At 44.9% G+C, this 23,570-nt stretch overlaps 1 protein-coding gene across 1 annotated transcript in view; it reads right to left on the bottom strand.

The window, feature by feature from the left end:
• The window catches only part of GALNT16 (polypeptide N-acetylgalactosaminyltransferase 16), a 316,815-nt gene that overhangs the window by 48,070 nt on the left and 245,175 nt on the right, over positions 1-23,570 (bottom strand). Inside the window, exons 10-14 of the mRNA XM_033950875.1 lie at positions 21,340-21,466; positions 20,626-20,718; positions 11,012-11,095; positions 3,715-3,856; positions 344-460 (exon numbers count right to left, since the gene is read on the bottom strand). Coding sequence (XP_033806766.1) covers positions 344-460; positions 3,715-3,856; positions 11,012-11,095; positions 20,626-20,718; positions 21,340-21,466 — 563 coding nt within the window. The remainder of the gene's footprint in view (positions 1-343; positions 461-3,714; positions 3,857-11,011; positions 11,096-20,625; positions 20,719-21,339; positions 21,467-23,570) is intronic.

Here is a 23,570-nt window from a genome sequence, read left to right as displayed (position 1 = left end):
TAATGTACCTGGGGATTAAGTGATTTGTCCAGGGTCACAAGGAGCAGTGCGAACCCACAAATTCAGGGTGCCGAGGCTGAAGCTCTAACCACTGCACCACACACTCCCACACCATTCAACTCTGTAGCTGACACACACACCGGAATACTGGAAACCGAAGAGCTTCAGTCATCACCACTTCCCTGTATGCGAATACTGTATTTTCAAAACAATATATAATGGACAATGCATTTCATTCGTACAGAGAGACTCGCAGGTGCTTAGATGCCAAATTACACAACCTGATGCTTTCGGTTTTGTGTTTGGCAGTAAGTGTCATTAATCCAATAAAAGAGTATGGTACCTGTCTACCATCTTTTTGATTGCATGACTCCAGCATGACCATGGATCCAGTAGAGAAGGATGTGATCGAGAGACACTTGTCCTGTTGTCTGATTAAAGGATCACTGAAAACCCACTCCTAGATGGTAAAGAATAGAGAAAACATTCTTACATTCAAAACACAAATTTTGCATATTCCGGGTTTTATTGATAGATTACTTGTCCCCTAGGGCTCATCAAGAACTCTAGGGTGTAGCAATCAATTCCTTTTACATGTTCCACCCATTAGACACCTTTTTTACGACACCACCCCGAAGCGTATCTTTTCAGTTACCGCACCTGTACACTGGAACTCACTACCACTCTACTTAAGAAAGGAAGAAAATATTGATAAATTTAAAACAAACCTAAAATCTTTTTTATTCATGGACACTTACGACATATGATAGCCTTTCCGTCCTAGACCACCTACTTCCCTTAAAATTAAATAAGGAAGAGCATAGCTTCCCTCCCCCAATGCGTCAACCCGCTTTGTTTTTCTTTCCTATTACAACTGTAGTTCTACCCCTCTTTCCTATGTGTCTCAGTCTATCTTGTTTTGGTTTACGTCTTAATTATATATCCCCAAAATTTTTATACTTTTTAAAAATGTAACGTAAACCCCTTTGACAATTTTTAAGTGGTATATCAAATTTGAATAAACTTGGGAATAAAAGTCATTCATTATACTGATAGTATATTCTCAAGCTTCTAGGACAATGGTAAATCAATCGCCTGGCCTCTGCTCTTAGATCACGACATGGCCATACAGTCTTTTAAATCAATGGAGTTTTACACATGCGTGGCATATATTTATTTATTTTATTCATTTGTAGTATTTATACACCATTTATAGTCTAAGTGGTTTATATTCAGGTACTTGAGCATTTGTCCTCTCTGTCCTGGCAGGCTCACACTCTATCTAATGTACCTGGGGCAATGGGGGATTAAGTGAATTGTTTCTATAATCCATGAACCTGGCACATCAGTTTCAACTCACATAAAGCAAACTAACACAAACTACCTACAGAGAAGTCCAAATCTAAAATGTAGGGTACGGAGTGGTCCTGTGGTAGAGCTGCTGCCTCTGCCCCAGAGGTTGTGAGACTGAATCCCAGTGCTGCTCCAATAAGTACTTGTATATGTGTAAACCACTTTGAATGTGTAACCACAAAACAAAACAAAAAATAGTGGTATACAAGTCCCATTTATAGGATTAACTTTGGATACATTTTTCGCTTTACAAATTCCGACCAATCCAGAACTTTAAATGACCACCCAGATGTTATTACATTACATTACATTACAGATGTCTATTCCGCCATTACCTTTCAGTTCAAAGTGGATTACAAAAGAGTTATGGAAGAAGGGTTACAAATTTAGATCAAAGGTATTTTCCAAGAGAGGGATACGTAGGATCAGGGGTAAGGGAGGGGAAGGTAAGAAGTGGCATTCGTGGTATTAAGCTTAGTTAAGGGATTTCTTGAAGAGTATAGTTTTTATTTCCTTTCTGAACATCTTGTAGTCTGGGGTTGTTATCAATAGGTTGGAGATTCGGTTATCTATTTTTGCTGCTTGAGTGGCTAGTAGGCCGTCGTATAGTTTTTTCCGTTTTACTTCTTTGATTGGAGGATAGATGAATGGGGTGTGTGTTTTTCTATGCCTGGTAGAAGTTGTTTGGATGAGGCGGTTGTTTAGGTAGATTGGGCTGACTCCGTTTATGGTTTTAAATAGTATACAGTAGAATTTAAATTTTATCTGGATAAAATTTTATCTGGACAAAAGAAGGAAGGTAAGGAGATATTCTGGGAGTTGGACTGTTGAGCAGAATTATCAATCATTTGCTAGGCAAACGGAAGAAAATCACCAAATAGTTCCACAGTCCAAAGGGAGCAACCAGAAAACAAAATGGCACCGTGGAGACAATGGTCTTGATAAACAGTTTATTGTTAATCAGTCTTCACAGGTAAAACGATGCGTACGCTTGAAAATGAAAGAATCTAAAACGGCATGCAGAACAGCTAGAAACAGCCTTACAGTTTTCACAACCTACTTCAAAGCAAGCCTACAATAAATATTTCTGCAAGTTACTTTTCATTGATTCCCAGCTGCTTATAGTCATTGTTCTACAATGTATGTTCTTGTCTCACCTAAAAATCATCTGGGAGACAATTCTATAAAGTGTGCCAAAGGTTAGGCACCAGCATGCTGTTCACTAATGGCCTGATTTTGTACAGGACACCTATATTTGCAGATGCCAATTGCGTGTGAATCACACATCGACATCCTAGTCAGAATCGTGTCTATCCTCCCAGGCAGATGCCTTAAATGTAGGTCAGCATTTTGCATACTGAGGCTTAAGCCTGCCCAAGGTCACTTCCTGGTGAAACCATGCCCACACCCTGCCTTGGGCATACTTAAGCTTGGATAAATGTCTCCATAGACGTGCTACAGAGGCCTACAATGTAGACGCTTGCATCGGACACTTTTTTTAAAAAAAATCGTGCGTCCTGATTGGATGCCAGACAGTGGCAGGATGCCTACCGCTGCCTGCCATAGGGACGCGCGTTTTGAGAATCAGGCCCTTAGCGCATATTCTATAACAGCATCTGGATGCCCAGATTCCATTGTAGAATACTAGCAAGTCGGCATTTAGATGCCAACACTTAAGGCATGCCCAATGCTGCACTTCAGCAGGTAAATTTTAATTTAATATAGAAACATAGAAATAGACGGCAGATAAGGGCCACGGCCCACCTAGTCTGCCCACCCCAATGACCCTCCCCTACCTTTCTCTGTGAATAGATCCCATGTGTCTATCCCATTTGGCCTTAAAATCAGGCACGCTGCTGGCCTCAATAACTTGAAGTGGAAGACTATTCCAGCTAATTTAAGCTAATCATTTAAATTGAATCAGGATGGGCCATTCGGGTCTTTATCTGCCGTCATCTACTATGTTACTATATATTGAGCCTAATAAGCTTATCAACAATTATGCTAATTAAATAATTAAACCTCCTATTACAAAGCCGAGCAGCTGAGTGCTGCACAGCAAATGCTCCAATGCCCAGTCAGTTCCTATGGGCGTCGGAGAATTTACTGTGCTGACCCGCACTGTCGGCTTTAGTATAAGGACCGTTAAGTTAAGCTCATAAATTGGCTCGGTGTGCCAATTTATGCACCAAACTTGAGGTGTCTTTTATAGAAATCATGGCCCGAGTGCACAAAAGGTGTGTTCATTTAGGTGCTCACAGTTTTGGAATGAGAGGTTTGGTATACAGTACACCACAGACCAAGAGTACAGGAGAACTGCAAACAGTACCATTTTCCTAAGGTAAAACCAAGCTGGCCTACCTGAAGTGTGGAGGGGTTGTTAACTGTCCCTTTACAGGCCCCCACAGTAGCCAAGGAATTTCCAGCTGTGCTCTGTCCCAGAGACTCCAAGCAGTTCCCACCTTGTCTAATGATCCCAGGGACCACCTCCTTCTCGGGAATCCTGCATGGGAACAGCAATTTAGTTGGTTGTCTGAAAGTTGTATATCATTGCCAATATAACAGCATGATTTTAATTATATTACTATTGCTTGCCAAATGTTTGCACTCTTAGTTTGAAAGCAGTAAGGTATCTCATGACATCTCAATCCTCTGAATAACCGTTGCACTCAGATCTTCTTTACATGAGTTAGTACACAAAAACGTGTAATCCATATCAAAGATATTTTGATTATAAATGCCAGAGCAGGAAACATGAATCTCAGGCAGTAACAGGGAGTTAAAATTAGATTTTTCAAATTTTAGTTACATTTGTTAAATGGTATTTTGTTTACCATAAACCAACCAACTCCAAGTAGACATAGGGAGGGTCAATTTTATGTGAAAGTGCCTACTTGATGTAGCTGAAGTGAGCACAAGTTACAAGGGGCTGCTGAAAAGTTCTCAGCCCATCCAAGAAGAGAACAATGTGGAGCCATGGAACTTACAAGTTATCCCACACTTGTGACACTTTTTGTTCAATGATATGAAATGAAAAGGGGGCGTGGCTATAGGAGGGACATAGGCAGGTCAGGGAGCCAGTGACAGAGACAGACATGATAGGGGAGAGGGAGGTTATGAAACCCCAACAGCAAAACAAAGATCTGCTGCGGGAGAAAGGGGAAGACAGGTATGAGATCTACAATTGAGGCCAAAATGGCACTTTCACGTGTCGGCACTCCATGGGAGTACAAATTTCAGGGCAAGTTTACAACTGGATGTGTACAGTTATGCATGACTTGTGACACTTTAACTGGTGCTTATGTGTGCGATATACCAAGCGCTATTCTATAAGGAATCATGTAAGTCAGTGGTCTCCAATGTGTGGCTCCAGGGCTGCATGTTGCCTTTGAAGTCCTCCATTGTGACCAGAGGTGTAGTGTAAGGAGTGGGGGAGCGGACCATCCCAGGTGCCATCTTGGTGGGGGTGCCAGCAGCTCTCCTCCTCTTCACCCCTCCTGGTCCTTCCCCGCTGCGTCAGTGCCTTGCCACCCCCCCCCCCCTAGTGCCTTGCCACCCCCCCCCCCCTAGTGCCTCTAGCTCTTCATCAGCTTGGGCAGCAGCTCTAAGATGCTGCTTGCGCTGGCCTTGGCTCTCCCTCTGAAGTCAATTCCTGGTTGCAGGATCAGGAAATGATGTCAAAGGGAGAACCGAGGCTGGCGTGGGCAGCAGGTTGGAGATGCTGCTCGCACCAATGAAGTTAAAGAGGTACAGTGGAAGGAAAGGGGCACGTGCGCATGGCGGGGTGGGGGCAGGGAGCAGAAAATAGGGCGAGGAGACACCACCACCCTAGGCACCTTTTACCTTTGCTACTCCATTGATTGCAACCCTCAAACAGGTGGCTGAAATGCTCTTAAAATCCTGTAAATGGGTTAATTTCAGTCTTGCCCAGGTGATATAGTAACTGCAAACAATCTCTTGTGCGTTACTCAAGTGTCGCATTTATGGAATTGGCTAATGTTGACATTTCAAAATAAAGTGCGTTTTTAAACTATATCCTTGAAGTGTTGTCCCAGTGTTTAATACCTAGTCTGAACAAGCAGGTCAAGGCAGTTTACAAAATAAGTAATATGTGTAAGCCTGAAATCTTTTGGTGGCTCTCAGAGCTTTCTTGTCTTCACATTGTGGCCCTTTACATGAAAAAGCTTGGAGATCACTGATGTAAGTGCTATAGTGTGCAACTATAGGGGAGTGTATGTGTGGGTGGCTCCTCATGGGATTGTGTGTGCCTTTTAGTTACGCACACAATAGAGAAGGACATGGTGAACAAACACTGTGGCAAGCTGCAGTGGGCCATGGTTTGCCTGCGACTACAGAGACGCCAAAACCTGACTTGATGCAGACACAGGAACAAAACTTTTCACCGCCCGTAAGAATGGCGAAAAGCTTTGTCCCCATAGTTGGAAGCACACCCACTCCTTTCTTACCACCATTAACTGCTTGTGGGGAGTTTGCGGCACTGCGTGGGTCTCCCGTCCCCTTTCTCCCCAATGTGGAGCCACTTGTCATTTGCCGCTGCTGCTGGGGATCCCATTTGTAAACAGGTCTCCGCCCTGCCCTCCAGCTGCATGTCCCCCTCCACTGAAGCCGACATGGAAGGCTTCCCTCCGATGTCAGAGCTGGGAAGCCTTCCGGATCAGCCGGGGATCCCAGTTACCTCAACAGTCCTCCTTCTAGATGGGCTGGTTTTTCCTGCCTTCAGCTGCACTTGTTCTCTGTAGGGACGCAGGCAGTGGCACTTGCACGCTGCAAGTGGCTGACCTGGAATTCATCTCTCCGACGTCAGAACTAACTTCATAGGAAAGTGTGTCTGAAGGCAGGTGAGTGTGTCTGAAGGCAGGAAGAAGCAGCCCAGCTGGACGGCTCTGAAGGGTGCGAGTGCAGCCCTGGAGCAAGCAAGGGAGAAAAGGGATATCAATGTGGGACAAAGGGAGAAAGGAGGGGGGAAGGAGTGCGTTGGAACATGGGAGGGGCACGAATTTGGGACAAAGGCTGGAAGGCAGGGAGGGGGGCACAAACTCGGGACACAGAAGGGAGGAGGAAGGGGGTACTAACTTGGGACATAGGAGGGAGGGACTAGAGAATTGTTGGGCATGAGTATGTGAGTGAGAGGGAAAGAGATGGTGCACATGGGGATAGGCAAAGAGAGGAAAACTGTTGGGCGTAGAGAGAGGAGTGAGGTAGAGATACATGGGGAAGAGAAGAGGGAGAAATGTTGGATATGCTGGTGAAGAGGGACATATTGAAGGGGATGCAAGGGGGAGGAATATTGGACATAGTGATGGAGGGAGAGGTGTGGCATGGTGCTGGAGAGGGGTGATAGAAGGAGAAATGTTGGGCATGTGGCTGGTGGGCAGTGGTGAAAAATACTACACATGATCCGAGGGATAAGAGAGGGAGAAATGTTTGATGTGGCAGTAGAGGAAATGGGAGAAATGCACCCTGGATTTTTCTCTCTCTTTCTTTCCCCATTCTCTGTACACAGGGGGAGGGGATCATAGAATGGTGAGAAGATGAAGGCAGGGAGATGGGCACAGGGGAAATACTCGAAAGGGATGTATAGGAGACATAGAGAAGGGAGATGCTGAACAATACATACACAGAGATAGAAAATGGATGGTGAGCATGGAAAAAGAAGAAATGTCAAATGGTCAGGAGACCCTGGCAAGTGAGTTAAGAGAAGACCAAAGAAAACAGAGACCAGCGCCTGAGACCATATTTATTATCCCCCCTTATATTTGCATAATATAATTATCCCCATCAATGAGACAACAAAAGGTTGAAAAAATAATTTTATTTTCTATTTTGTGATTAGAATATATCAGATTTGAAATATGTATCCTGCTAGAGCTGGTGTTAGACATAACTGGGGACTGCAAAGCCCAGGCAGTGCTTCTTTAGCTACCACCTGGCTTAGGGCTCTCTCTGACCAGGGGGCAGTTGCCCTAGTTTCACTCCCCTAACACTGTTCCTGTCACGTGTGACTGTGGTATTCTGTTAGCATGATTTTTCTGTGTAGCATTCTGTAATAATTTGGCTTATTCAGTATTCTTGATAGTGGAGGGGGATATTTGTGAAAGGGAGGAGAGACAGGGGTTTTATTGATCCTTGCTCTGTATTATTTGTGTTTATAAAATGACAATTGTACAGAATAATATTTCTTTTTATACTTTAACTAGTGTTTAAGCCCGTTACATTAACGGGTGCTAGAATAGATGCGTACACTTAACAGGCCACAAAATTTACTGAACACTTACCGTGGAAGCTTTAATATCCTTTGTACGGTTGATTTCTAAGCTGTAAACATTTTTTTCAGTATTTAACTTTTTTTTCTTTTTCTTATTTATTGTTGTAAGCTGCGGTTCTCAAAAAATGTTTGCTTTCCACTTTTTCCAGCAGATCCCTGTACCACTCACACACCCAAATCAAGTCACCTCTGCCAGAGGGGCAAGATCATTCAATGACCCCAACCAATCACATTTTCCCCCCCAAAGCAAGATCGCTCCCTGTCCCCAACCAATCGCACCGTTCCCCCCAGAGCAAAGCAAGATTGCTCCCTGACCAAACAAAGCACACCCATCCCCCCAAATCCAAGTAAGATTGATCTATGGCCCCAACTAATCACACCCCTCCCCCAAACAAAGCAAGATCGCTTTATATCTCCAACTAATCACACCCCTTCCCCCAAAGTAAGATCGCTCCCTGTCCCCAACCAATCACACCCATCCCCCCATAACAAAGCAAGATCGCTCAATGCCCCCCTTTCCCAGCTCACCCCCATTCCCTAAACCAATGAAAGATCGTTTACAGCTCCCCTAGCACACTTATTTCCCCAAAGCAAAGCAAAATAGCTTCCTTCCCCAAGCAGACTTATCTGAGAAGTGTCCCTTGTTTTCGGAGGCAGCTTTGGTAGGGGCAGGAGGCAGCTGGGGAAACCACCGCACTAAAATCTCAACTGCCGCAGGCTCCGTTTTCAGCAGGGGAAACCACCGCAGGCAAAACACAACTGTCGTTGGGGAAACCGCTGTACGCAAACTGCCACATGCTTGTTGTACTGCGCATGTGGAGGCATGGTGCCACGGATCACGGACCCACGGATTTTGAAGTTCACATAAGCGCTAAGGGTATTATTATAACGGATAGAATAAGTTCAATATAAAATGATAACTATTTGAGGCTTCTGCGGTTGGGATCAGACAGTTTGTGGGGGTGGGGCAGGGGCAGGAACAGGGATCAAGCTCACAGGGACGGGGAGGAGACGGGGACCGAGCTCATGGGGATGGAATGGAGACAAATTTTTTCTCTGTGTTATTTCATTTAATTATGCTACTGAATTAGAGGTTCTAGTAGAAACAACACTTTGTACATGGGTCTCTTGCCAGAGCTTCTAATGTAAATATAAAATATAAATACTCCAGTGATGAGGCCCTAAAGCTATATCATCTGAAGGCTTCCTCTGAAGATGACCAAAGATCCCTTTTACCAAGCTTGACAGGCAGCAGTAACGTCCCTAAGCCACAGATGCTGGCACTTCAGAGGTTCAAGGATGCTGCTGGTGACTGCTGCACTTGGTAGAAGGGAGTTCTAGTCACCTTTTGGAAAAGGTCACCACCACCTACAGCAAGGGTCAACAAGTACTTCAACACTGGAGAAATAAAACCAGAAATGCATTTCCTTTTCTGTTGAACACAATACAAAGATATCTGCTATACACATTTCCCATAGCTAACATATTTCAGTCAATAAATTCCTTTTTTTTTTTTTTTTTTACTTTTGTTGTTTGGAGATTTATTTTTCCATCAAGTTGGTTCCAGTTTATCTTGTTCTGCTTTCCTGTCTTCTGCAAATTCTTCTTCAAAGCAGTTGATGTCCATTGGTTCCTCCTACCATGGTCCAGCTTTTCTCTCTTCCCTCCCTCCCTCCCATTGCACAGTATCCTTACTTCCTCCTCACTTGGATCAAGCTCCCTCTTTTTCCCCTCCCCACCCCTGCACAGCATTTCTTTCTTTCTCTCTCTCTCTCTCTTCTCCACCCCCATGTACAATATGCCTCCCTCTCTCTCACTGCCCACCTTCTCTCTTTCTCTTATTTCCTCCTTTGCTGAAAAGGGAAAGAGAGAGAGAGAAGGAACTAGGGTGCATCTCTCTCCTCCCCACCCCCTCTACTGCTACATCCAACAGTTCTCCCTCTCTCATCCCCTGGACCTTATACAGCATCTTTCACTCCTGCCCACCAACCCCATTCACAACATTTCTCCTTGTATTATACCTCTCCAGCACCATGTCACATCTCTCCCTCCATTTCCTCCACCACCTTGTACAACATTCCTCTCTCTTGTATCCCTTTCCATCTCTCCCACTGTTCCCTCTCCACCACCACATCCAACATTTATTCTTCTCATCACTCTCTTCCCCATGCATCTCTACCTCACTTCTTTCCCACTGTCATGTCCAACAATTATCTCCCTATGCCCAACAAGTCTCCTCTTTCTTACTTTCCCCATGTGCACCATCTCTCTTTTCCTCTGACTCACACACCCATGCCCAAAACTTCTCTCTCTTCATTCCCTCCCCCACCTTAGCATCTCTTTTCCTCCCTCCTTCCATCCTATGTCCCAAGTTCATGCTCCATCCCTCCCTCCCTCCCTCCCTTCTGTGTCCAGGGAAGGCTTTCGGATCAACCATGGACAGTATGTAGGAACTGCTGTCTGCAGCTTTATGAAGAAACAAGTACGGCAGAAAGGAAGGAGGAGAAGGCCTAAGTGGACATCTGAGCCAGGAGACAGGTACACAACAGGAGCCCTGCAAAAGGTGCTTCCGTTCCCATGCCTCCAGGGGGAACCCCACGGGATCCCCACGGATTCCGCGGGATTCCCATCGTCCCCATTCCTATGCATCTCTCTAGTGCACATTGCATGGTACGTTTAGGCACACCATCTTGCCACAGCCATAGAACTGGCGTAAGTGGCTGCCCCTAAATATAGGTGCACTGATGGCAATTTACATTAACATTCTATAATGGAATCTTGGCACCAAAATGCCATTGCAGAACTTGTATTTAGTGCATGGCACCTAACTTGTAGTGTCAGGTTATAGAAATGCTTTCTATATACTGTGCATGAGACCTAATATCTAATCTTAACCTCATGGACTGATAGTACTAGTGCAATATTACTATGAAATCAGGTTTCCAGATACCATAGTAACTTAGTAAATGATGGCAGATAAAGACCAATGCGACCTCTCCAGTCTGCTCAGTAAGGTAGTTAATATTGTAACCGTCAGTCCGTACAAGTTACCTCTTCAATGCCTTTGTTTTTAAGGTTGGGTTGTTTTGTTTTTTGTAACTGCCTCTCCCTACAATTTACCTCCCACCAGTCTTCTAAAAAGTGCAAAATATTTCACTGCTTTTTGTGCTGCAGTACTCTAGGCTTGGTTTACATCCTCTTCCCCTTTAGGGATCCACTGTGTAGATGACACTCAAGAACAGCAAGACTGGCTCCTTCTGTAGTGCAAAATACTTCATTCCAATACTAACTCTTGAATCTGAAATTAGTGCTTGGGGAAAATGCTAATTACTGTGTAGTCATGATGAAACCTCAGGTACACAACTAACTCACTTGAGTTCTGGGTAGACATTTTCTAGGTACCACTGGAAGGCTTTACAATTCATTTTCTTGCGTAGCTCCACTCGGTCTGCGACACTGAAATTAAAGCAAACTGATCAGAACACATAGGAGACATTCACTCACATCAAGTGAAAATGGAAACTCCTAAAAGTATACAGCAGCAAGCAGTGGCGTAGCAAGAGCAGAGGTACCCGCGCCTATGCCCCCTGCTGCTTCCGTATCCCCACGTCACATTTGCACCATCCCTTCCCACCCCCGTACCTCTAAATCTTTGCCAGTATGAGGAGCTTCTCCGCCTGCTGCTTGTGCTGGCTTTCTCTCTGACATCACTTCCTGGCCTCGCAACCTAGAAGTGATTTCAGATGGAGCCAGGCCTGCGCGAGCAACAGACTAGAGTAGTTGCTAGCGCTGGTAAAGATTTTAAAGAGGGGGCGGGGAAGGGAGGGCATGAGCATGGCGTGGGGGGTGGAGAGGTGCTGGTGCCCCCACTGAGATGGCGCCCAGGGTGGTCCGCCTTCGCCCCCCTCCTTACTACACCACTGACAACAAGCCAAAAAATATAAGACTACTGGAAACCGACTTACCATATTTCGTGCAAATAAGTTGCACACAACCACTGTTCCCTCTAAACTGAGTGGGAATCCTCAACCTACAGTACTATCAGTGGGAAGTGCTGTTTCACTATCACATTTTCAGTAATGAAGGACAGGCAAGCTCTGCAGGACTCCAGGGAACCTGCCTGTCCCCAGCAACTGAAAGCACAATACTGAAACACTACCTCACACTGGTAGCAATGCAGTTAGAGGACATATTTCTACAAAATTAGGGTTACCATATTTTTCTCTGGGAAACCCCGGCACATGACCCCACCCTGTTCCGCCTCCAGCCCCACCCTTTTCTGCCCCACCCACACCCAGTTCCGCCTCCAACCTGCCCATTTTTGATTCTAGCCCCACCCCGTTCTGCCTCAAGCCTCGCACCCACAAAGCCTCCTCTTCTTCCTGACAATGTCCAGCTTGGAGCATGTAAAGAGGCGGGCCTGGTGGCCAGAGGGAGTAGGCATCCCTCTGGCTGACCGAAGTTTAGAAGGTACTGGACGGGTGTTGGGGTTGGTTTTGGGGTGCCGGGGTAGGGAGTTCAGGTCTGGGGGGTACCTGGGTAGGAGGTTTGGGTATGGGGGAGTGTCATGAGTTCAGGGAGGGTCTGATGGAAGGAGGGAGTGGTATCCCTCTTGCCTATCTTGGGTGGGGGGGATGCTTTGGGGGTTCTGGCAGGAGGGAATGGGCATCCCTCCTGTTGGGGGACTTAGAGGGAAGGTTCGGGGGTGGTGGTGGGAGGGATTGGGCATCCCTCCTGCCGTGGATAGTATCAGATGGGGGTTCAGGGATGGAGGTGGGAGGAATTGGGCATTCCTTCTGCCGGCTGAGTTCATAGGGGGGGGTGTTGTGGGTTCCTGTCACAGTTCCTCAGCTGACTGGGGTTCCCTGTCGCAGTGGCTCAGTCCTCAGTTCACCATGTTTCATTGGAATCACTGAAACATGGACTGAGGACAACAAATGGGACGTAGTACTGCCAGGGTACAAACTCTACAGGAGAGACAGGACTTACAAGAAGGGTGGAGGAATAGCACTGTACATAAAGGACACCATTCAGTCGACCAGAATGGATACGGCAGCAAGGGCGGAAGGACTGGAATCATTATGGGTTAAATTACCAAGAGGAAATGGAGCTGACATAAAATTGGGACTGTACTATCGCCCTCCTGGACAAACGGAAGCGAACAACAAAGAGCTGGAAGCAGAATTGAGGCGGGAATGCAAAAGCGGAAGGGTGATAGTGATGGGGGATTTCAACTACCCCGGGATAGACTGGAGCCTTGGAAACTCAAACTGCGCGAGGGAAACAGAATTCCTGGAGGCTGTGAGAGACTGCTTCATGGAACAGCTTGTCAAGGAATCAACGCGAGGGGATGCCACTCTCGACCTAATCCTCAATGGGCTAGGGGGACCTGCAAAGGAAGTGGTGGTAGGAGGACCACTGGGAAACAGCGACCACGACATGATCCGGTACAAATTAGAGGTAGGAACATCCAAAGTGAAGAGAACCACAGCAACGGCGTTCAATTTCAAGAAAGGGAACTACGATGCTATGAGAGCAATGGTGAGAAAGAAACTAAAAAAAGGCTCAATACGAATGGAGACCGTAGAGAAAGCTTGGTCCCTATTCAAAGACACGGTGCAAGAAGCACAAAACCTGTACATCCCCAGGTTTAGGAAAGGATGCAAAAAAAATCGAACAAAGGACCCGGTATGGATAACAAATGAAGTGAAGAAGGCGATAGGTGACAAGAAGAAATCTTTCCGAAAATGGAAAAAGGACCAAACCGAGGAAAACCGGAAGGAACATAAAACATACCAGAAAAACTGTCACCGAGTGGTTAGGAAAGCAAAAAGAGAATACGAAGAGAGGCTGCCTGGGGAAGCAAAAAACTTCAAAACGTTCTTCAGATACGTTAAAGGGAGGCAACCGGCGAGGGAGGAAGTAGGACCGTTGGATGATGGAGACAGAAAGGGAGTGGTAAAGGAGGAAAAAGAGGTAGCTGACAGGTTGAACAAATTCTTCTCGTCGGTCTTCACAAGCGAGGACACATCCTATATACCAGAACCCGAAGAGATCATAAGTGGAGATCGAGAAGAAAAACTGGCGCATATAGAGATAAGCCATGAGGATGTCCTCCAGCAGATAGATAGACTGAAAAGCGACAAATCGCCAGGCCCGGATGGAATCCACCCAAGGGTTCTAAAAGAGCTAAGAAACGAAATAGCGGAAACACTCCGACAAATTTGTGACCTATCCTTGAAAACGGGGGAGATCCCAGAGGACTGGAAAATAGCTAACGTCAAACCTATTTTTAAAAAGGGATCAAGGGGTGACCCCGGGAACTACAGGCTGGTGAGCTTGACTTCAGTTCCGGGCAAGATGATGGAAGCACTGATAAAGGACAGCATCTGTGAGCACATGGAAACAAACAGACAACTGAAAGAGAGCCAACATGGCTTCTGCAGGGGAAGGTCGTGCCAAACAAACTTACTGCACTTCTTTGAAGGTATAAACAGCAAGTTGGACAAAGGGGAACCATAGACATCATTTACCTTGACTTCCAGAAAGCCTTTGACAAGGTGCCCCATGAGCGACTACTTAGGAAACTGCAAAACCACGGGGTGGAAGGGGATATATACAGATGGATTAAAAACTGGTTGGCAGGCAGAAAACAAAGGGTTGGGGTGAAGGGACAATACTCGGACTGGCGGAGGGTCACGAGCGGTGTTCCACAGGGGTCAGTGCTCTGACCGCTGCTGTTCAATGTGTTTATAAACGACCTGGAAACGGGGACGAAGTGTGAGGTTATAAAATTTGCAGATGACACCAAACTCTGCAGCAGGGTTAGGACCGCGGAAGAATGCGAAGACCTACAAAGGGATCTAAACAAACTGGAAGAGTGGGCAAACAAATGGCAAATGCGATTTAATACAGAGAAATGCAAGGTCATGCATATAGGGAAAAAGAACCCGATGTTCATCTACAAAATGGGGGGATCGGTGCTAGGGGAAAGCAACCTTGAAAAGGACTTGGGTGTGCTAGTGGATACAACAATGAAATCAACGGCACAATGTGCAGCAGCCTCAAAGAAAGCAAATAGAATGTTGGGTATTATTAAGAAGGGTATCACAACCAGGACGAAGGAAGTCATCATGCCGCTGTATTGAGCGATGGTGCGCCCGCACCTGGAGTACTGTGTCCAGTATTGGTCGCCGTACCTCAAGAAGGATATGGCGATGCTTGAGAGGGTCCAGAGGAGAGTGACGAAAATGATAAAAGGCATGGAAAACCTTTCATATGCAGACAGGTTAGAAAGGCTGGGGCTCTTCTCCCTGGAAAAGCGGAGACTCAGAGGAGACATGATAGTGACTTTCAAGATCATGAGATGTATCGAGAAGGTAGACAGAGATAGATTCTTCAGACTAATGTGGCCCACAAGTACAAGGGGGCACTCGGAGAAGCTGAAAGGAGACAGGTTTAGAACCAATGCTAGGAAGTTCTTTTTCACTCAGAGGGTAGTGGACACATGGAACGCACTGCCGGAGGCTGTGATAGGACAGAGTACACTACAGGGTTTTAAAGAAGGATTAGATAAATTCCTGAAAGATAGGGGGATTGAGGGATACAGATAGAGGTAGAGATGGGATATAGAGAGAGTATAGATAGAGACCAAGGGGGATTTAAGGGTTCAGACAATGATCACCGTACAGGTCATGGGCCTGATGGGCCACCGTGGGTGCGGACTGCTGGGCGCGATGGACCTCTGGTCTGACTCAGCAGAGGCAACTTCTTATGTTCTTATGGATCAAGCGCGATTCTCTAGCCGGCTTCTGTGACATAGGCACAAGTTAAAGGGGCCAGTTAGGCGGGGTTGGGTGTCTGCTCCTTAGGGCCGATGTTATTCTATATAGGACGCCTGTGTGAGATTTTCAGCCGCTTCTTAGGCAGCTGTGGAAACCAGCGTCCTATACAGAATTTCCCCCAGTGTGTCTTTTACTGGTTTTTCCCAAATGCCAAGTTTCATTTCATTCTGTTTATTTTTCTATATTACACACGTTGGAACTTCTCTCCAGAAATGCATTTGGTCATTTTTTGGGGGAGAGGTACTTATTTCTCTGGAACCCTGGTCAATTTTTAAATGTGTGTCTTTTTACAGGTTTTTTTTCCCCTCATGTTAAGTTTCATCCCATTCTGTTAAAGTTTTGGCGTGTTTTTTTCCCCCCAGGCAGAGATTCTGGTCCATTTTGTAAAGAAATGATTATGGTAGTGTGAATCTGCAATTAGTGCGCAGACTAACTTTTAAACTTACACTGGCTGATATTCAGCGCTATTTAACTGGCCAGAAATGGCACTGACTGGTTACATAGTGCTTAGGTTGTTAAATGCAAATAATCAGCATGAATGTTCCCCATTAGCAGCTAAAATTTAACCTGCTATGACCCAGGATAACTGGCAATTTTCAGTGCTGACTGGCCACATTTAGCAGCCAAATTGGGCCATGCAAATAGCATGGCCACGATAAACTTAACCGGCCAGCAAGGAATATTGACTTAGTCGGTTAAGTTTACGCCGGCCAAAAATAAACTGGATATTCGATGCCGGTCACCGAAATTGACCCAGCAATCTGTACCGACCATGGGAGTTAGTCAGCCTGCCTCCTGTGGTCTGAATATTGCCACACCGTTTCTACAGAAGCCACTAAGCATATAAGTTAGACGTCTAAGTGGTCCATGTAAATAGCAGGTTGAAATTATTCAAGTATATTGTGTTTTGAAGTATAGCATGGATTGATCACTAGAGAGAGCTGCCACCATCCTGCAAGCTATCACACCACCTAAATGACCTGCTCACAACTGTCCCATCCTCTTGCAAACTGCCCCCATCCTCATGAATTACCCCTCCCAAATGCCCCACCCCCAAATAAAATCCTCTGCACATAATTGTTCCACCCCAACTGCCCCAACTCGCTTACTGCCAAAACCTAATTTTACCGTTATTTTGTTCCCACTGATGTTGCGTCATCCTGCAAACAGCCCCACACCCATAATTTACTTGCAGTTACCCCCACCCTACCCCATAGCCTCCCTCATACAACTGACCCATCTCAAACTCCTTCCTGCAACTGTCCCACCATGCCACAAACTGCCTTAACAAAAAAAAAAACCAAGCTCCTCACAACTGCTCTTTCACTTCTCTTTCTGCTAAACCCCCCAAAAAAATTACCCTCCATCAACTGCTACCACCACACAAACCAAGCCCCACCCCCAAAACTACCACCCCTTGCACACTGCCCTAACCCAGGGGTGGGCAACTCTGGTCCTCGAGGGCCGGGATCCAGTCGGGTTTTCAGGATTTCCCCAATGAATATGCATTGAAAGCAGTGTATGCAGATAGATCTCATGCATATTCATTGAAGAAATCCTGAAAACCCGACTGGATTCCAGCCCTCGAGGACCGGAGTTGCCCACCCCTACCCTAACCTTAAAAACTACCTCCAGAACTGCTACACTACCGTGCTAAGTACCCTACTCTACATCCAAAAAATACTCCCCTGTTATCTGCCCCTGAAAAGGTTAACTAGGGTGTGAGGTATAGAAAACCCACCTGCTAGAGAAAGTTACAAGCTGTAAATTTTGCCATTAAAGCCAAGAGCTGTGGTTTTGCTGCTTAGAGTTAAAGCCTGTGGTTTAGAGCAGAGAAAGTCTAATAAATGGTAACTGTGGCCAAAATTCAGACTGAGAGAGTCATCTGGGCTGACTTCCGTTGTCGGCAGTCAGCCAGATATTCAGTGCCAGGCCATTTCCAATAATCTGCATTTAATATTTGGGGTTGTGTTTTTTTTTGGCTGGTTTAAATTTAACCTGCTAAGCCAATACTCAGCACTGGCTGGTTAGATTTAAAACAGTCAAAGATATTCAACTTATATTGGCAGCCTAATTTGGTCATCAAACCTAGCCAGTGTTGCACTGAATAGCGACAATATTATTTATTTATTTATTCAATTTTCTATACCGTTCTCCAAGGGAGCTCATGATTACATGTTTTACATGTATTTATTCAGGTACTCAAGCAGTTTTCCCGCTAAGCGCTAACCAGCAATATTCAGCAGGAAATCTCCCACTAAATATTGCTGGACAGCTGGCTAAGTGCCATTTAACTAGCCAGGAGCTACTCCTGGCCAGTTAAATGGCTTTAAATATTGGGCAGTTTGTTATTAAGAAGTCTTCCTGTCTAAACCCAAGGGGGCCGCAAAAAAGTTCTCAGCCCAACCAAGAAGAGAATCATGTGGAATCATGAAACTTACAAGTTAATGCACATTTTTCCTGACACTTTTTGTTTCATTTCATATCATTGAAACGAAAAGTGTCAAGAAAACTTTGGAATAACTTGTAAGTTTCAAAGTTCCACATCATTCTCTTCATGGTTGGGCTGAGAACTTTTCAGTGGCCCCTCATATACATATCTTTGTCCCGATTCTAATATTACATTTATCAGTACTTTAGATCCGACTCCACAGCCCTGGCTTCAAATTATAATTGATTGTGTGGCTGAACATTGGCTTAATAAATTTCATAATACAGGTAAATCAAAAAGTAAAGGCAAATTACATTTAAGAGCTTTAATTGAAATAACTGTGAGCAATCAAACATATCACTTTCCACATAGTTCCCATGCAAGACAATGCATTTGTGGTATTGTTCATCTAGCTTTTGCATTCCTGCAGAGAAGAAGTTTTTCGGCTGCTCCAGAAGCTAGGTGAGCATTGCATCGTGCACTTCATTATGCTTTGTCTTTTGCTCTCTGGGTTGCAGTGATGCACCCATGTTTCATCACCAGTGATAATTCTCTCCAGAATACACTTCTCCCTCTGTATTCGTGATTTCAGCAATCACGGTTTCGATTATTCGCGGTTTTTAGCTTTCTGGCTCCTCCCCCCAAATCAGCTTACATAGAGAAATCGCTGATTCCAAGCGTTTCTAGAGAAAATCGCTGATTCCCAGCTCTTTCTTCACCGTGATTTGCCTCTCCTTCAGGAACAGGCCAGGTCTCCCACCATGTTATTCACAGTTTCACCATATTCACAATGGGTTTTAATAGAAAACAGCGAATAACATATGAAAAAGTTATTTGCAGTTTTTCTGTATTCGCGGATCTGTTAATCCCCTATCACAACGAATACCGAGGGAGAAGTGTACTTGGATATTCTTCATACCCTCTCAGGAACTGGGTCGCAATCTCCACATGCTGTTGCTTGTGCAGATCAATAAGCTGTTTGGGAATCCATTGTGCACAGACTAGAGAATGACACGGGGAAAAAATCTGTCCCCGTCACCGCCCCACCATCCTCTGCACCGCCCCGTCACCGCCGATCCCTTCACCGCCCCGTCACCGTCACCGCCATCCCTTTCACCGCCCCGTCACCGCCACTGCCATCCCATTCACCGCCCCGTCACCGTCCCCGCTGCATCCATATAAGCCTTTTTCCTTTCACTCCCTCCTTCCAATTTGAGCCGGGAACACTAGCGATCGCACGGTCCCCGCGGCCACTACCTGCCTGCCCGGTCGATCCTGGTGTTTGGCCGGCTCTCTCCCTTCTCCTCACCTTGGTTTGTGGGTTTTCTTTTTCGGCAACCTGCGCGCTTTCCCAGGGAGCCGCACACGCGCGGCTGCTCAGTCTTCGATCTTCTGCTCTGCTGCAACTTCCTGTTTCCGGTTGCGTCAGAGCAAAAGATCGAGGCTGAGCAGCGGCGGGTGTGCGCGGCTCTCTGGTAGCGTGCGGGTCGCCGAGGAGGAGGATCTGCGGACTGGGGTGAGGAGAGGGGAGAGAGCTGGATGGACACTGGAATCGATTGGGCGGGCGGGTGTGAGCTGCGGGGACCGCGCGATCCTTCATGCCTCACTGCGGGGGACAAGACCATTCACCGCTCCGCGGGCGGTGAATGGCCTTGTCCCCGTCGCCGCAGCGACTGCTAGTTTTCTTCCCCGTTTTCGGCGGGTGACCCGCGGCTAAAATGCGGTGGCCGCGGGTAAACCGCCACCGTGTCATTCTCTAGCGCAGACTTTCCTGTATCCCAAGACATCATGCATTATGGCAAATGCAGATCCGCAGCTGATATCCAAATTTGCAGCCAATTGAGATATCATTATCCATCAGTCTTCCCTAATCAAGGCCTCCGCCCTGTCAATGTTCTGTTGTGTGCACAATGTTGATGAGCGACCAGAATGACCTTTGTTGGTTATAACTGTTCTTCCCATTTTAAACCTTTTTACCCACTCATAAACCTTTCGTTGGTTCATGGTGCTGTGTCCATACTGAGTCAATATCTGATGGTGAATTTCCACAGGTTTCACTCCCTCCTCCCAAAGAAAGCACACTGCTGCACATTGTTCTTCGATTGTGCAATCTTGCAATGGAGCGTTCATGTTTCTGACCTCGTGGTTGCCACACAACTGAAGGCCAAGCACTGCACTTTGCATGGATGAACTATCCAATAGACAATGTACAAGTGCATATGTTGCATTTCGCTAGTTCTGTTCTGGTTATTGTGTAATTTATCAATTGCCTTTAATTTTTCATTTGCCCTCATTTAATTAAAATAATGAATCATACCTCAATAACTACAATATAAGCCTTTGTGAATACAGACTTAAACTTGTTCAGCATTAGCTATTTTTAGCATGCACAAAATGGCTTTTGCTTGCATACTGAATTTTGGTGTGCAAGTCCCAAAAGTGAGGCCTTCTTGATAAATACCTAAAATAAATAAATTTAAAAATAGAAAAAAACACTTTAAAGGCATTTGCAATTATCAGAGAGTTTGACTTCCAAACCTAGTTCCGGATATCTTTATTACTTTTCACTGACTAAGTGATAAGAAATTAATGAGGAGTCCCTACCTGTGCTCACCGCAGACCTACAGGTGACTCTGGATTTTATGAGGATGCTTATCTGTAAGTCATATAGACTTAACAAGCAGTCATTTCAAATCTGCACAGCTGTTTACCTTCCATAAGATTTCCCGATGGCAGACGGCCGGGCCTCATAATAAAACTGTTTAAACTCATCCATCCACACTTCAGCTGTACGCTTGGTATTCCTATATATGGAAGAAAAAAAAAAATTCAGCCACAATATGATCAGTGTCAAAAATGAATAAACACAATTAACAGACAGCAGATAGGGGCAAAGGACTAACCACAAGAGGTCTGTGATGGGGTTCTCGGCCTGCCTCTGTCTGTATTTCAGTTAAAAGTATAATATTTGTTCTGGTGACAGGGTATTTTATCTCTCAAGGCCTACCAGAATTTTGAGCTATGCCATAAATTACCCATTATAGCCTCATTTTTCCACCCCCTTCACATCATCTCAAGTTCCTGCCGGTGGGAACAGTCACATATCATACCGTGCCATGAAGTTTTTATGAGTAGCATTCCTTAGCAAAGTATTCTTACTGAAGTAAATTAGCAATTTTATTGGTTTTATTATCTTAAATCTTTGAAATTTGCTGTTTCTATCCATAGCAGTTCTAATTAGGACAACTGGACTAGTCTGTTGTTTATAAGTCACACTCCAGGGCTAAGAAAGCATCTCTCTAATAGCTATGATTTTCTCATCCACACAAGCAAGACTTGAAGTACCAGAATGCACTGGGACGAAGGGGTTCTTAGCACTCACTTTCCTCTCCCATAGGACATGGTTCAGGTGGCTGAGCACGTACTTTATGTAAGTCAACGCATTCCCTTCTGGAAACTCATATGGGTGTCGCTTCCTGAACACGTGGCCCACTCGACTGCAGGGTACGATCTCCAAGCTGCCACCGCACATCCAGACTCGGAAGGAGAGCTCTGCAGGAGAAACAGTGAAACAAGGTTTGACAAAGAGCAGCACAGAGGCAAATGATCCTAGAGTAGAAGACATGTACGTCGCGTATGCAAGAGTCTGTCATTCAATGTTATGAGTGTCTGTGTGTGTAAGGATACAACTGCACAGTCAAGCATCATTCTTTGACATGATTGATCCTTAAAAATTAACGGAAAGTAATTTTATTTTTATTTTTTTATGCAGTAGTTATCCTAACTTGAGCAACAAAGCAATCAATGCTTTGTTCCGTTTGGATCTTCGTATCTTTGCAAACTTGGATTTTCAGCTCTGACAGAAATTATATTAAAAAGGAGAATGGCTGCAGATGATGGATGATGAAATGTGTGTTTGCTTGTCAACTATCGAGCTGCGTTTTGAGTTAATTTGCACTCAAAAACAAGCACATTCATCGCATTGATTAGCAATTCTATTCTAACTACTTTAGTTTTACGATTGTTACAATTACCTATACATAGCTTAAAGAACTTTAAATAAATAACTTAAATTTAATTTTTGTTCATTTTGCAGTTTTATAATTTCAACTTATATAATGTGCCATAAAAAACATTTGCTCCATTTAGTGTGCTGGGGCTAAAAAAGTTTGAGACACACTGCTGTATGGGCTTCTCATTTTTGTAAATCACCTTGAACCTGTTCTGGAAAAGTGCGATTAAAAAAATCCTGATTAGATTAGATTAGAGTAGGTTTCACCTCTTGTCAGTTCTTTGATTAGAAGAAGCAATTAATTATGGCATCTAGAAACTTTATCTCCCTTGCATATCCCAATGAGACATTCATCTGGTAAGTACTGAGGTAAATGAAATCTACCATTATTATTGTGATGTCACCACCATCTCCAACAACACATTCCAGTTTAATTATGATTCATTTTAAATCTGCTACTAGTAGTAAGAGAAAGACTCATTCCCTACCAACTTGTTCCATAACACTCATGATTCTACAGACCTTTATCATTTGATAAGCTGGACTGGCAAGATTTTACTAAATTATTTCAAAGATATGCACAATCATACTGTTGGCTTGATTCTTGCCCTCCTGACCTGATGACTGTTGCACCTCTAAATTTTAAATTGAAATTATTTGAATGGATCACTGATTCCTTAGATCTTGGAAGATTTCCATCAGAGGATGGAAAAATAATTATTACTCCAATAATTAAAAATACTACAGAATCCATCTCTTTGTCATCTAACTATAGACCAATAGCATAGATCCCCTTCTTTGTAAAAATTATGGAAGGTTTGGTCCATATTAACATAGTAGATGACGGCAGATAAAGACCCGAATGGTCCATCCAGTCTGCCCAACCTGATTCAATTTAAAATTTTTTTTTTTTTTCTTCTTAGCTATTTCTGGGCGAGAATCCAAAGCTTTACCCGGTACTGTGCTTGGGTTCCAACTGCCGAAATCTCTGTTAAGACTTACTCCAGCCCATCTACACCCTCCCAGCCATTGAAGCCCTCCCCTGCCCATCCTCCTCCAAACGGCCATACACAGACACAGACCGTACAAGTCTGCCCAGTAACTGGCCTAGTTCAATCTTTAATATTATTTTCTGATTCTAAATCTTCTGTGTTCATCCCACGCTTCTTTGAACTCAGTCACAGTTTTACTCTCCACCACCTCTCTCGGGAGCGCATTCCAGTCATCCACCACCCTCTCCGTAAAGTAGAATTTCCTAACATTGCCCCTGAATCTACCACCCCTCAACCTCAAATTATGTCCTCTGGTTTTACCATTTTCCTTTCTCTGGAAAAGATTTTGTTCTACGTTAATACCCTTTAAGTATTTGAACGTCTGAATCATATCTCCCCTGTCTCTCCTTTCCTCTAGGGTATACATATTCAGGGCTTCCAGTCTCTCCTCATATGTCTTCTGGTGCAAGCCTCCTATCATTTTCGTCGCCCTCCTCTGGACCGCCTCAAGTCTTCTTACGTCTTTCGCCAGATACGGTCTCCAAAACTGAACACAATACTCCAAGTGGGGCCTCACCAATGACCTGTACAGGGGCATCAACACCTTCTTTCTTCTACTGACTACGCCTCTCTTTATACAGCCCAGAATCCT

Source organism: Geotrypetes seraphini, chromosome 7 (genome assembly GCF_902459505.1).
Source record: "Geotrypetes seraphini chromosome 7, aGeoSer1.1, whole genome shotgun sequence".
Taxonomy (NCBI): Eukaryota; Metazoa; Chordata; class Amphibia; order Gymnophiona; family Dermophiidae; genus Geotrypetes; species Geotrypetes seraphini.
This window is presented reverse-complemented; position numbering and strand designations above follow the sequence as displayed.